The 14,984-nt window shown below is 45.7% G+C and overlaps 1 protein-coding gene across 3 annotated transcripts in view; it reads right to left on the bottom strand.

Moving 5' to 3' along the window:
- Positions 1-3,363: 3,363 nt before the first annotated feature.
- The window catches only part of GTF3C6 (general transcription factor IIIC subunit 6), a 14,204-nt gene continuing 2,583 nt past the window's right edge, over positions 3,364-14,984 (bottom strand). For 2 of the 3 annotated variants that reach the window (XM_006261610.4, XM_019499935.2), the window contains 5 exons: positions 14,243-14,323; positions 9,019-9,082; positions 8,807-8,851; positions 8,581-8,694; positions 3,364-3,983 (listed from right to left, as the gene is read on the bottom strand). In XM_006261610.4, the coding sequence (XP_006261672.3) occupies positions 3,685-3,983; positions 8,581-8,694; positions 8,807-8,851; positions 9,019-9,082; positions 14,243-14,323 (603 nt within the window). In that variant the 3' untranslated portion in view covers positions 3,364-3,684. Of the gene's footprint in view, positions 5,074-8,580; positions 8,695-8,806; positions 8,852-9,018; positions 9,083-14,242; positions 14,324-14,984 lie in introns of all 3 variants that reach the window. The other variant, XM_059732951.1, reaches the window with a different exon arrangement.

Genomic DNA, 14,984 nt, shown 5'->3' with positions numbered 1-14,984 from the left:
TGGGCAGAAAACAATAGAATGCAATTCATCAAGGAGAAATGCAAAGTGCTGCACCTAGGGAGGAAAAATGTCCAGCATACGTACTGCCTAGGAAATGACCCGCTTGGTGGAACGGAAGCAGAAAGGGATCTTGGAGTCCTAGTGGACTCCAAGATGAACATGAGTCGGCAGTGTGACGAAGCCATCAAAAAAGCTAATGGCACTTTATCGTGCATCAGCAGATGCATGACGAACAGATCCAAGGAGGTGATACTTCCCCTCTATCGGGCGCTGGTCAGACCGCAGTTGGAATACTGCGTGCAGCTTTGGGCGCCACACTTCAAGAGAGATGTGGATAACTTGGAGAGGGTCCAGAGAAGGGCCACTCGTATGGCTAAGGGCTTGCAGGCCAGGCCCTATGAGGAGAGACTGGGGCACCTGGACCTCTTCAGCCTCCGCAAGAGAAGGTTGAGAGGCAACCTTGTGGCTGCCTATAAGTTAATCACGGGGGCACAGAAGGGAACTGGTGAGGCTTTACTCACCAAGGCGCCCCTGGGGGTTACAAGAAATAATGGCCATAAGCTAGCAGAGAGCAGATTTAGACTAGACATTAGGAGAAACTTCTTCACAGTTCGAGTGGCCAAGGTCTGGAATGGGCTCCCAAGGGAGGTGGTGCTCTTCCCTTCCCTGGGGGTCTTCAAGAGGACGTTAGATAGGAATCTAGCTGGGGTCATCTAGACCCAGCACTCTTTCCTGCCTATGCAGGGGGATGGATTCGATGATCTATTGAGGTCCCTTCCGACCCTAACATCTATGAATCTATGAATCCACCTGAAAAACTGATTTAGGTCTGAAAATGTTCATTTTATGATAAAAGTTCCAAGACTACTTCAGCAAAAATAAATAAATAAATAAATATATTTTAAAATTTTTCTTACAGCATGTTGTGTGCGTCTGTTTCATAGTTTTCCCTCTAGCAAGAAAGCAAGGGGTGGGGAAAAGACTGTAATGGTTTGTCAAAGAGGGAAGTAACAAAAAACCCCCGCAAACCATTTTAAAATTCTTTAAAATATTCATAGTTTCATAGTTGGTAGGGTCAGAAGGGACCTGAGCAGATCATCAAGTCTGACCCCCTGCCATGGCAGGAAAGAATACTGGGGTCAAACGACCCCGACAAGGTGTTCGCCTAGCCTCCTCTTAAAGATCCCCAGGGTAGGAGCCAGCACCACTTCTCTTGGAAGTTGGTTCCAGATCCTAGCTGCCCTGACAGTGAAGTAGCGGCTCCTGATATCTACCCTCCTAAATCTACCCTCTACCAGCTTGTGACTGTTATTTCTTGTCACTCCTGGTAGTGCTTGGGGCAACTGGGACTCCTCCAATGCCTGCTGGTCCCCCCTGACTAATTTGTAAACAGCCACTAGATCCCCCATCAGCCTTCTCTTGTGGAGGCTGAACAGGTTCAGGTCCCTTAGCCTCTCTTCGTAGGGCCTGCCCTGCTAACCCCTGATCATGTGGGTGGCCCTCCTCTGGACCCTCTCCATGTTGTTCGCATCCCTCCTGAAGTGAGGCGCCCAGAACTGGATGCAGTACTTCAACTGAAGCTTGACCAGTGTCGCATAGAGGGGGAGGATCACCTCCTTGGACCTGCTTGAGATGCATCTGTAGATGCACGACAAGGTACAGTTGGCCTTCCTGACCGCATCCCCACACTGTCAGCCCATGTTCATTTTGGCATCAACGATGACTCCAAGATCCTTTTCTGCCTCTGCACTAACAAGAAGGGAGTTCCCCAGCCTGTAGGTCTGCTGCTGGTTCTTCCTCCCCAGGTGCAGTACCTTGCACTTGTCAGTGTTGAACCCCATCCTGTTCTCCTCCGCCCACCCCTGTAATCTGTCTAGGTCCAATTACAGCCTATTCCTCCCTTCTAGCGTGCCCACTTCTCCCCACATCTTAGTGTCGTCCGCAAATTGGAACAGGGTGCTTTTTACCCCCTTGTCCAAGTCACTGATGAAGATGTTGAACAGTTCTGGCCCAAGCCCTGCAGAACCCTGCTGCCCACATCCCTCCAGGTCAAATAAGACCTGTCCACCTCCACTCTCCGAGTGCAGCCCTCCAGCCAACTAGTGACCCATTTGACTGTGTAGGTGTCAACGCCACAGTCCCCTAGTTTTTTTTAATGAGAATGGGGTGAGAGACAGCGTCAAAGGCCTTCCTAAAGTCCAGAAAGACTACATCCACTGCTACACCTAAGGATTTTGTGACCTGATCATAGAAGGCCACCAGGTTGGTCTGACAGGACCTGCCTCTAATGAACCCATGTTGGTTGTCCCTAAACATAATCTCCCTTGCTGGCCCCTCATGGACATGCGCCAGGATAATTCTCTCAAAAAGCTTACCCAGGATTGAGGTAAAACTGACTGGCCTCTAGTTTCCTGGGTCCTCCTTCCTCCCTTTCTTGAAAATGGGAACCACATTGGCCCTTTTCCAGTCCTCTGGCACCATGCCAGAGCACCACAAGTGCTCGTAAAGTCATGCCAGGGGTCTCACCTTCAAATGAGTTTAAAGATTTTTTTAAAACATGATCAAGCTGGATATTTTGAAATTGACCAACACCCCCTCAGTATTATATACAAATTCAACTCACAATGAATGACAAGTATAAGATGAACAAAATGGAATTAAAGTGAATGAAACATGGTAGAAAAAAATCCAGACACTTACACTATTGTCTTCTGTTGTAAAAGCAGAAATACTTCCCTTTAAAACAGGGGTGGGCAAAGTCCGGTAGACTCCATTTTCCAGCATCCTCTGCCCATGTCGCTGCAACCAGTTTTCATGGAGACCCCAGTACTGGCACCACCGTGACAGCATGGGGCTAGGGTATCCATGGAGACAGGCCCCAACAGCACTGGCTGGGCACACAGCTGGGCAGGGAGCTGCTCATTGGCCAGGGCTAGGATCTTGCAGCAGTAACAATGTGGTTTGGAGCCAGGGCAGAGCCACAATCTGCTACCTGCACATCTAAGCCTGCTACTGGGGTGTCCATGGAAACAGGCCGCAGTGACACAAGCAGGGACTGCTGGGAAATGGAGTCCAACCACCGGCCAGATCCGCCATTTTGCCCACTCCTGCTCTAAGATCACTTGCAGCTTCATTCAGCAATAAAAGCCTATCTAGATAGTAGTGACCAATTACCTGCCTTCTGAGAAACAAAGGTAGTGAGGAAGGGAAGAAAGAAGCTAGGGGTAAAAAAATCCAAAATTAAAATCATGTGTTGGGTGACAACAAACCTTATCAAACATTGGATTCTTACACTTGTATTACATTTCTTGAAAGGAACATCCATACAAACAAGTACAATCATGAAATCTCATGCTGAAACCATTCAAGATATCAAGACTTTATTTTACAAAACATTTTACAAACACAAGTGATTTTTATGAATGTCTGCGTAGTGAAAGTTTTCTGTAGTACAACTTTATCAGTTAATCATTTGTTCCTTTTCTTCAACTCCGAGGTAGGGAAATGCCAGTTAGAAATGCATGCATGTAACACACAGACAGTACTGACATCACAGTATTTAAAACATACAGTTTCATCCAAATGTGTGTGCATCTTTGCTCTATTAATTTAGACTGGTTGGACTTAAGTACCTTTAAAATTTGGTCCATTAGTAATAAATTTCTGGATGCTGGAGACTTGGTATCAACTGGAGGCAACATCCAAGGTAATATCCTGAGTAATATCAGAGGTCAAGTTCTCTGCTTTAGAAGCAGTTCTATCAGGAAGAGGGACAGAGTTATCCATGCTTTGCTCTTTTTCTAGTTCGTAACTGAGGTCAGAGTTCCCTCTGTCACTGACCTCTTCCTCTGACTCTTCTGTCAGTTTTTCCTGGGTTGGAGCTGCCTCCTCAGAATCTTCCTTTTCACGCAGAAAGCTACAAATCATATTGGGTCTGCTGTATGAGAACTCTTTGTCCTTGATCTGTAACCACTCCACACCACCTGATCCAAAGAAAGAGATTAAACAGTGGTAGAGCAGGAGAGGAACCTTAGTTTCATTAGTTACTTGTTTTATTCCAAGACAACATACAAGAGGTAATAGTCTTTATCAAGGCTGAGACAAACCACCATTGTAGAAGAGATGGTGCATTCCATAAGCTTCAGCTACAAAAACCCTGAAGGGCAAAGGGTGGAAACTGACACTTACTTTAAAAACTGGAGAGCATAAAGTATTTCTACACAGAAATTACTCAATGCCTTCCAGTTGGCCTTACTTCTTTCTGTTGCGTAGGACAGACCTTTTCCCATTATTACCCTTTTGAAATGAGCAGATCAGGAAAATTCTTAACTAAAATTAACAGCTCTTTAAACTTCACTGTGCCTAAACATTACAGCACAGAATTCAGAACTGACAGTTTTGTTCCTCCACTATAATATTCTTTTCAAAGAACTAAGGGAAGAAAGGTCTTTAAAGTTCCTTTCAGGTGACTGATAATCACCCATTTTCATTGCTTTATGAATAAGAGCTTCATACCAGAAGGTCTTCCATGTTATACTTCTGGCTGAACAATGGCCAGACAGTAATTGCTATTAAATGATTCAAGATCAGGCTCTCTCTGACATACAAACTAGTTGTGCAGACTCCAGAGTTCTTTCAACTGAAGGAGGAACCAAAGGCCGGAGATATAATCTACCAGCTGCTGTGTAAAATACAGCTATTAAACCACCTGTCAAACTCATTGTTTAAAAAAATTAAATAACACGTTTAATAGGTTTTTATAGCATCCACTACTGTCAAAAAACTGCTCCAGAATGGTTTCTATATGATTCAAGACACTGAGAGGATGTTTTAGCCAAGCAGTAAGGAGACTACCATATTAAGGGTATCAGTTAACTTGACAGAAAAGTGGTACCAGAAATAGTAGAAAAGCAGGTGTGGAATCAGAAAAAATATATGCCTTAAACTTTGATTATTTTAGTTATAAGATGACATAACCGCTTTGTGTAGAATTGCTGGCTCGGTACAGTAGAACAGATAAGGGCAAGTGTTTGTTCTTTGTAACTCTTCTGCAAATGCTTCGCTCACCGCGGCCTTGAAGGTAAAAAAAAAAAAGTATGTACAAAGTAGATTTCCAGGTGCAAGAAGGAGGTTTGTGAACTAACCCTATCTCCCCCATAATTCCCATCCTGATAACAGCAAAGAAATAATGAAGTAATATTATAGCCGCTTTTCATGCTAATTTCACTATATGATCAGGTGAGTTGTAAGCGACTGTTAAAAAGTATATAAGCCTCCTGATTTTGCTCTTGGGGGGGGACCCCTTCCAAGTGCTTGGGAAATCCATGTCACTTTGGAACTCCCCCTACAGCTGTAGTTTCTTTTGAATAAAAGCTTCTGCTGACCTGACCCAAAAGTACTCTGTGTGTGTTTCCACGACACAGGGCTGTAATTCACAGTCTACATACAGGTTGCATGCAGTCCACAGGCTTTTACCCAGCTGCCAATGCCCCCACCCTCATCCCCATCCTATCCTGTTGTGATAGCTGGGTTCTTCAGGCTCCCCCACCCTCCTCTAGCTTCTACCTCCTACCCCTGCACCTGTGGGCAGGGTGGCATAGTGGGCAGGGGCTAGGATGACCAAGCTGTGCATGAGAAAAGCAGAAATTAGGCTGTAGGTGGTGGCATGCCTGACTAGGAGCTGGGGAGGAGGGGCAAGTTGCCTTTGGTGCCAGGAAAAAAGGAGGGAGCTAGGCTGACCATGCCTTGCATGTGGCAGTGGGTGGGGTGAGGAAGACACACATGCACTAGGCTGCTTGTGTGAAATGGGAGTGCCTGAATTGAAAGTTGTCTTCACAGCAACCAGCCTTTGGGACTATGGCCCATACTTTGTGGCCCTGGCTGCACAGACATTGGACAGCCCTAGTCTAAGAAATTAATACAAATGCAAAGTATAGCAGATCTGCAGATTACGCAAATAAAAACTAAGACTGGTATTTTCTCCCCCCCCCCCCATGTAAACAATGTGCTCTTCAGAAAACAGATATTTTAAATATTTTATTAATCAGAATATGGCTCAAATGATGACTGTACACATACAGCGTATACATCATGTTCGAGAATGTAATTAGTTTTTAGGAGGTAACTTTCTTTCCTAAGTGTTCAGTTGGGTTATTTCCTACTGCGGAGTCTTTTAATTAAATAACCCACTCTCCAACCTATTACCCTAACTTATAGAGTAATTTCTTAACAAATCATAATTATCATCATTATCTGCAAGAGGAAAAGTTGCATCTTATGATTAACAGAATCATTTCATTTGTACTCAGGCCCTTACACCTGTTTCGTGTGCAGCTCACATGACATTTTAATATAATACTCTTTTCAACTGAATATTATAACTTAAGAGTAAAATAGCTATTTTTTTACATCCCTATATTATTACTTGATGCTTAGGTAAAGTTGTATGATTAGGGCAAAAAGTGTGTCTTCAAAACAGATATAAAAATGAAAAGTAATTTGGTTCAACTTGCAAGCATGTTTCTTCAAAGTAACTATAAACTAACTTTTAGTTCAGTTAACATGTTAATACATTCTTGTCGTTTTAGGAAAGTGTCACGGCGGGGTCCTGCAGGAGCACCGTGATCTCCTCGAGGTCCCTCGCTCCATGTCAAGGCCGGCCCAAGGCACCCTCTTATTCTCGCCCGCCACGTCTTTGATGTTCAGTAGGTTCGGGAGGCTGCCTACGACTCCCTGGGCACGGCTACTCGGGATCTCTGTCCCCGTGTGTTCCTGGACCCCCTGGGGGTCTCCCAGTGTAATGGGTGCTCCCCAGGCACCCTACCCTTATGGGCTGCGCGTGGCTCCTACCACCCCTAATACCACGCCCCAAGCCTCGCTGATGTGAAAGACGTTGTTAGGTCAAACTACACGCCCGCTTCCCGGGCCCTTCTTCTATAATCTAGCCCACTCTTGGGCCTTCTCTACACTAGGCTAGTCCCCTCTGGGACGTCCTCTCTGGCCACTGGTCTTTTGGGCCCACCGCACTACCACCCTTTCTGATACGGGCTCACCGCGCTGCTATCCCCTTTTGCTGGGGACAACCGCAGCACCTTGCCCTTCTCCTGGGGTGCTATGCCACTAACCCCTTCCGTTGGGGTCCACTGCAGCACCCTGCCCCTGTTCTGGGTTTTCCGCGGTGCTAGCCTGTTACTGGGCTCGCTACTCCTGTCCTGGGTTCCTCAATCGGGCCCCTCTTGGGCCTCTCAAACATTGCCCCTCTTGGGCTCCTCAATAATCGCCCCGCTCTAGGGCTCCTCAGTATGGCCCCACTCGGGCTCCTCAGTAATCACTCCTCCCTGGGGCTGGGGTTTATGCACCCCACAAGTGACGCCCTTGCTGGCGTCTGCTGCGCCCGTCCTGAGCTTCCTAATATGGTGCTCCCCCTCTTCGGGGCTTGCCGTGCCCACGCTAGGACTTCTCAATAGTCCAATGTGGCGCTCCCCCTCCTTGGGGCTCGCCGTGCCCATCTTGGGCTTCTCAATAGTCCAATATGGTGCTCCCACTCTTTGGGGCTCGCCACGCCCACCTTGGGCTTCTTAATAGTGCCGCCCCCTCTTTGGGGCTCACTGTGTCCACACTGGGCTCCCTGATAAAATCGCCCCTCTCTCTGGGGCTGGGGTCTACGTACCCCGCACACAACCCGGGGTCTGTGTCCCCCATCCGCAACCCACTGGTTGCGCCCGCAACCCACTGGTTGCGCTCCTCACTGCCAGTCACGCCTGCACTGGCGCGTAAGCTGCACCTTCACTGGCACTGGGGTCCCCATACCACTGGGGTACCTATGAGGATAATGCGCCCTCTTGGCGCTAGACTGCGCCCTCCCTGGCGCTAGGGCACCCCACCCCTATGGGGGTCCCTATGAGGCTCAGCCGCTCCTCTCTGAGCTTAACTGACCTCACGACTCTGCCCTGTAACTCTCAGGGCCTAACGCGCCCTCACTGGCACCAGGGCCTCACACTCCCTTGTAAGTCCCCGATGAGGCCTCCACCAACCCCTACAGCCTCACCCAAGCCTCCGGTATAATACACACACTAACCAAACAAAACGCAAGCCTCCTGGCTGTAACTTAACTCAAGGCCGCCTGGCTGCAACAACATAGCTCCTGCACCACAGAGCCACCATCCTTCAGTCTGCTCGAGCAGTCCTCGCATCTTAGCCCCGAGCTCCTGCCTCTCTGGCTGCTGGCAGGGAACCCCTAGCCTGGCCTCAGCCCTGGGCTTTATAAAGGCCAGGCCCTGCCCCCTTCTGGCCAGCTGATTCTTATCAGTTGCCCTGGCAACCTGCAGCTGCGCTCCTTATCTCCCCTGGGGCTCCTCATGTACTGTCAGAGCTTCTCCTCTGGCAGCTTTCCCCTCTCTAGGAGCAGGAGCACCGAGGTGTCCTGCGACAGAAAGAAAGCTTGCAACTCTTTAGCTTCTGGAATCTTACTGGTACAAAACATATTAACCTACTTTTCATTCTGAGGCAGCTGTAAAAACTAGGGTTATTCTTACCCCAATCCCATAATGGCACCCCATTCATAAGATCAGTAATACTAACCTACGGTCTCTTCTTCTTCCTTCTTTTCTGTTAAGAGCGTTCGTGTCATGTTTAGCTTCTTCATTGTGTGGCACTTGTATTTCAACTGTACTTTTTGGTTGCCTTCTGCATCCACTAGAAAGAGAAATATATTTTAGTGAACACTCCCCTCAACTGATACGATACAAATATTTTCTGCCTCGCCTGTCCCTCAGACAAGCCAGGACATTCAAGACATATCACCTACCATGCTCTGCATTTTCTTCAAAGACCACACACGTTCCAAGGGCATCTAACAAGAAGAACAAAGGACATTTTGTTAAGAAATGAGAGAAATTATTTTCTAAGACCTGATTTTTCAGAGCTGAGGGCTCTCCACTTACACTGAAGTCCATGGAAGATAAGAGAACACTGCATATCACTTGAAAAAAAGATTTTGTACATATCATCTTCTCCTACCTTCATACTGTCCAGCAAAAACATATCTGTCCACTTGTAAAATGGGTCTATCTGTGTCTATTCCCTACAAAAGTAAAGACAAAAAAGAGAAAGAAAATTATGCTATGCCTATGATAGTTAAGGCAGATCTCTTTTCAGAGGACTAGAAATAGACAACTGCTAAAATACATTTGCTGTAGCTCACATACCACCTTAAGTATAGGTTCCCCCAAAATGGTTTATACAGTACAAGGCAAGAAAGCAAAGTGAAATACAAGCTAGCGAGTCTATTCTGTTATATCCAAATTAGAATAGGAACAAAGACCAAAGAAAAAATTTTATTTGCTGATTTACAACCTGCAAAGCTTTCTAAAGCCATCATTCTTACATCTCAGGCAAATAAATTAGGTAAGCAAATTAGAAAGCTAGCCAGGAAAAAGAGAGTTTGTACAAGTAGGTTAAGTGACTGAACAAGAAGCAGGCATATAACCAGATCATTGGTGGTGGTAGGACGCTGTTTTTTATAGCAGATTCCTAAAGAATTGCAGGACAGGGTCAACTGAAAATGTAGACAAATTCCAAAAATGAGTTACATCTGCCTCTGCATTCCCCTGCAAGTTGTTATGGTTTTCCAATTATTTTCTCCTGTGTTTAAAGTGTTCTCTCTCCTGTTTCTGAGAGATCCACACAAGCAACAAGGGAAGTAACTATACAAAAGAATCAGTGAAACACTTGCTATGAGCCAGAAACAAAGTATTATCAAACGGAAAAAAAACAAACAAACTTCTGAGTCATAACCCCAAGGTGGTATTTTAATACAGAATCATGCATTTCAGTTGACGGTGTCCCAGGAAGTTTACTACATCCCTTTAAAAAGACTTTGACCTAGCAAAAGCTACAATATATAAAGAGGGAAGGGGACAGTTACTGAAATCCAAAGAAGCATGGACTAAACTGTGTTCAGTCTGTTTGTTTACAAGAAGTAGTTGCTAAAAGCTGTTATTGCCTCCAGAAAGTACTATTTTAATCCACAGCTTTGCTTTAGTAAATTTATGTGCATGGAATATAATTCATTCCCTAGGGGTCAGCTTCTTTATCTAGGATCAGGGCTCCATGCTAGGGGATGTCTGTGACAGCAAGGAAGTGGAAGGAATCCTTATCAGGGTTGCAGATCAGCACAAAATTGGTTTCTGTAGAAGAGTAGGGGGCGTGGGAGGAGGAAAATCTATGTTCCCTCCCTTCCCCTTAGTATCTGGAAGTCAAGAGGCACCAACATTAAAGGGGAAGAACACAAGGGCGGTTGAAACGGGGCAACTGCAGAGCCTTCTCGGAGGCAGCAAACAGAAGAAGTCCCTAAACAGGTCTGGGAACGTGGAAAGAACTAAACGCTTACCTGCAGAGTGCTCTCAAGCAGAGGGGAGAAGTATCCCAGCAGGGAAAGCCTGTGTTGCAGAAAGCCCCAGGAGAATACAGAGACAGTTCAACCCCCTTAAGGTTCCCAATGGGAAACAGAACCCCAGGAAAGGGAAAGCCCTATTTTGAAAACACTAAGACACGACTGGAACAACCCAGGCTGTTTATAACCTCAAGGGAGAAGTCACTTGATGTTAACTCCCCTCAATACAGGACAGACCAGCTACAGCTAGGGACCAGAAACCAGCGCTGATACGCTGGGAGTGCAGGGCAGAGAACCCAAAAGGACACAATCAGTAATGAGAGGAAAACCCCCGCGCTGGAGACTAGGGGTGAGGAATACCCCTATTCATATTTTTGCATTTTTGTTTCTAATGGACTGCAGAGGCTTCCTGGGAGCAACAGCAGGAACCTGTACTTAAGCCCAGAGGACTGTGGCAGGGGTACTAGGGTTGGAGGAGCCCTCTGTAAGGCCATGAGGCTCTGTTACAGGCCATAACTGATTATTTTGGATTACTGGACAAAGCCCTGACAGCGAAGCTGGTTTCCCTTCTCAGGGAAAGAGTTCTACAGTTATTACCATAAAGTCGTGGCAGAAGAGTGCCCCGAGGAGGTAGTGTACCCCTTTAGGGGTGCGCAGTGGTGGTTGAGCTATGTATAAAGGGACTCATCCACAGTTTCACTGTCACTAACACAAGTTCAAGGTTAAACAAGCTTGTGGTGCTTGTCATTCATGTTGGAAAGGTTAATTTGATTTTGTATATTGGAGTGGAAAGGAGTCTGCTGTGTCAAAGACCTTCCAACCACACAGGGCATGCTCTCATCATTTTTCCTATTATCCTTCAGTAGGATTAAAACTAAACTATACTTCAGACAAATACCTGATTCAAGACATATTTAATGCAATACAGTTTTAATCACATTTGGCCACTTTAGCTCAGGGGTGGGCAAAATCTAGCTCATCAATGGATTTTGTCCAGCCCACAGCATGTCCCTCAGCCTCATCTGCCCGACTCAGGGGGCAGCTGAAGCCATGGCATATGTGCACTGGACAGAGCAGGCAGACAGGGTTTCCAGGGAAACTGGTCCAGGACCTGTGAGGACAGGGTGTGTGGCCAAGCAGATGGGATGAGGCCACAGGCAGGCAGAGAGTGGTGTTTGTAAGTGGGATGGACAGGCGGGGCTGGGGCCTGGTTTGAATCACTGGGTGGGGAGAGCGCAGGGACAGGGCCCAGGGCAGAGCCATGATCCACACTCCATATGCCCCTGCAATGGGCACCGGGTCTGTGGGCAGAGGTGTGCAGGGAGCGGATCACAGCTCTGCCCTGAGCCCTAGTCCTGCGTGTTCCCAGCCCCAGCCCAATGTGTCTGTACCCGGATGCCAGTCCTCACCTGCTGACAGTCCCACCCCATCTGCCCAGCTGTGTACATCCTAGGACAGTCTCCATGGAGACCCTGGGATCTCTGGGTGGTGACAGTGTTAGGCTGGGGCCCAAGGCAGAGCTGTGATCCACTCTATTGCAGGGTCATCCCATTCACCCAGCCACATGAAGGGCAGAGACACTTTAGGAGTTTTAGCGAGCTGTTGCCGGGGGGGGGGGGGGGGGGGGGGGGGGGGAGGGAGGAGAAGGGGTGCTGGCCTAGTCCACAACAGCTCACCAAAACTCCCTAAGCGGCCCTCCAGCCCAAATAATTGCCCATCCCTGCTTTAGCTTCACTGACAGGCCTTCTCGCATGCATGAAGTTAAGCATGTGCCAAATGTTACCAAGGCAAAAAGCCTTTTTTGTTAATTTTATAAAATCTACAATGTGTATCCTGACTATGTAATGAATGTTAATATTATTCTGACTCTCCCTTCAAGAAAGTAAACATTTAACTTGTATTGACACTTAAGCTTGCAGTTCCACTTTTGCAGAAAAAATAAATAGGCATCAGTAGTACCAAAGCTGCATACAGAAGTGCAGATCACTGCACTGTTTTGATAGAGAATGCAAAAACTTTAAAAGTGTAGTAGCATGTGGTAGCTATATGTGATTTTCAATACAGGTTTTCCTTGCTTCATGCAGGTTCTGTACGTGCAAATTCGCTTTTATGTGATGACCCTTTTTATACCAAAAATTAATTATATGCAAGATAAATTCACTCTTATGAAGTGTGGTGGAAGCTCGCAGTCAGCTGCTTTGTGCAGTGCATTGTGGGAGTGATGCACACCAAACCATAGTCCACTGTGGATCTGTGCTCCTCACACGTTGCCTGCAACACGTGTTTCTGTAGTCGCCATCCCAATTATGGCTTCTAAGTGTCCTGCTAGCTTATCTCCAACCAAGCTCCCTGATCCATCACCACCCTCTCTTCACACCAACTACACATTCACCACCACCCTGTGCTTGTGTGTACTGTCTGCTGTTGGCAAGTACAAAAACTGTCTCGTAAAAGTGGTACAAATGGGTGTGGGGGTCAGTACAGTCGAGGTCTTGGAACATGTCCCTATTTGTTACATTGTAAAGTGGGTTTCCTTTACGTGAATTTGAGTTATGCACCATTTTCCAGGAACAGATGCACAGCATAAAGCAAGGGAAACCTGTATTTGAAAACCTTATAGTTATTTGGTCGGTTGGTTAGGATTTTTACCCCTTTTCTCTCCAGAAACAGTTACTAGAATTTGAGACAGCTATTCAAAATAAGTGTGGTGTCACAGAATTGTTTATTCTATTTTTTTAAATTGATCCCCATGACCCAAAGAGAATTTCAAATGATTCTGATTTTGCGGAGAATCTAAGAGGGAACTGTGTGAGAGAAGCACATCCTGTAAATGCAGGGTTTTTTTCTAACAAGGAGTACAATAAAAAATGAAGGCATACAACTTAAAGCCATTGTACGATATCAGTGAAAATATGCACCACTGCAACTAGCAAAATGGGTTTTGCTTAACACTGTTTCACTTAGCGCTTGGTTTTTCCAGAATCAATTAAGAGCACTAAGCAGGGGTTGCCTGTAACTTGTTTCAAAGCATGGGATGCAAATTTATTCACCAGAACGAGAATTTATAAACATACTTATAACGCATTTTTTTTATTGACAGCCGCAACTAAAATTTTAGGAACCGATTTTATTGCATCAACAAGAAGTCAAAAAACATCCTCCCATATTTCTCTAGCTTCATATCTAACCAAGTAGTCACGTTTCACATAACATTTTGCATGTGGAAGATTGTCTTTTACAGAGCTATGGGGCATTCCCAATAGTTTTCAGGGACAAGAGAACCTGTCTCACATTTGGGAATCAATTAAATGACCCAGGTGAAGAACAGTGAAAAACTGAGGTCTAGGTAACTCTGCCTTTTATAGTAACTTCGTAATGAAGTGGCAGAACATGTGGGTTATAAGTATCCAGGGCTGAAAGAGAGCAGAAAATATGATATAATTAAAGTAGAAATGGGTAGTATTGTTTGCAAGCTGTGTTCAAGCTATTTCAGAAAGTACACTTGTTCAAACTGATTTTTTTAACTCATTAAGGGTAACATTTTCAAAAGCCCTTACATGACTTTGGAGCCTAAATGTAAGATTCCTAATCCAGAATTATTTAAAAAATTCTCTTCTAAATTTTGCACACCTGTAACTTTCAAGGTATAGGCACAACTCCGACAGACGCTACCTGCTGAATGCATAGACCATGTAGGGAGATTATCATCCCAGAAACCATGCCTATTTCTATACCATGGATCTGATCCAAAACCCATCAACTCCAACAAGCTTTGGAACATGTCCAAAATTCTTTCTTGTTCTTATGAATCTCACTTGCCCCTTTGCTATTTGTTGTAGTTGCACTTACCAAAATCTTACACTTGTTTTCACATTTTTCTAGGAAGTCTGAATCAATAATTCCAGATAATTCCACCATGACCAGCTGCTCCTATGAAATAAGTTTATAAAATACATTTGTAAAGTGCTTAGAACCACAAACTAAAAATAACCACTAACTAATAAAAAACTGCGTATTAAAGCAGATGCTCCTCAGAACTGGTAAATACAAAATTTGACCTATATATATTGTTTGCTAAGTGACACAGGAGCTACTGCCATACCAGAATTAAATCATGACACAAATAGTTAGGTCCCTACTGAAATCATGGGGGAAAGACTGCTGCATGACTCCTTTAATCTAGCTCATTTTGCTGCACTTCCCCCACCCAATTGGCTGGGGCGGGGGGAAGCGGTAGCCCCACCTGTTGCTGCTGATTGGCCAGGAGGCAAAACCTGTGATTTTAAATATGCCAGTTTAAAATATACTACATACATATATACTTTTTTGTCTCCTCCTGCTGATTGGCCGAGGGGCCCTAGCAGCCTGGCGTATTTAAAACCATGGTTTTTGCCTCGCAGCCAATCAGTAGCAAGCAGCAGGGCCACCAGGGTCCCTCTGCCAATCAGGGGTGGGATGCAGCAAAATGAGCTAGATTAAAGGAGTCGCTGTGTAGCACACTTCCTCTGCAGTTTCAGGAGGTGCCTACAAACAGCATGATACTTTGTCCCTATTGCCTGCATACACAACACACCTGAATGTGACACCTGTT

This window comes from Alligator mississippiensis, chromosome 1 (genome assembly GCF_030867095.1).
Source record: "Alligator mississippiensis isolate rAllMis1 chromosome 1, rAllMis1, whole genome shotgun sequence".
NCBI lineage: Eukaryota > Metazoa > Chordata > Crocodylia > Alligatoridae > Alligator > Alligator mississippiensis.
This window is presented reverse-complemented; position numbering and strand designations above follow the sequence as displayed.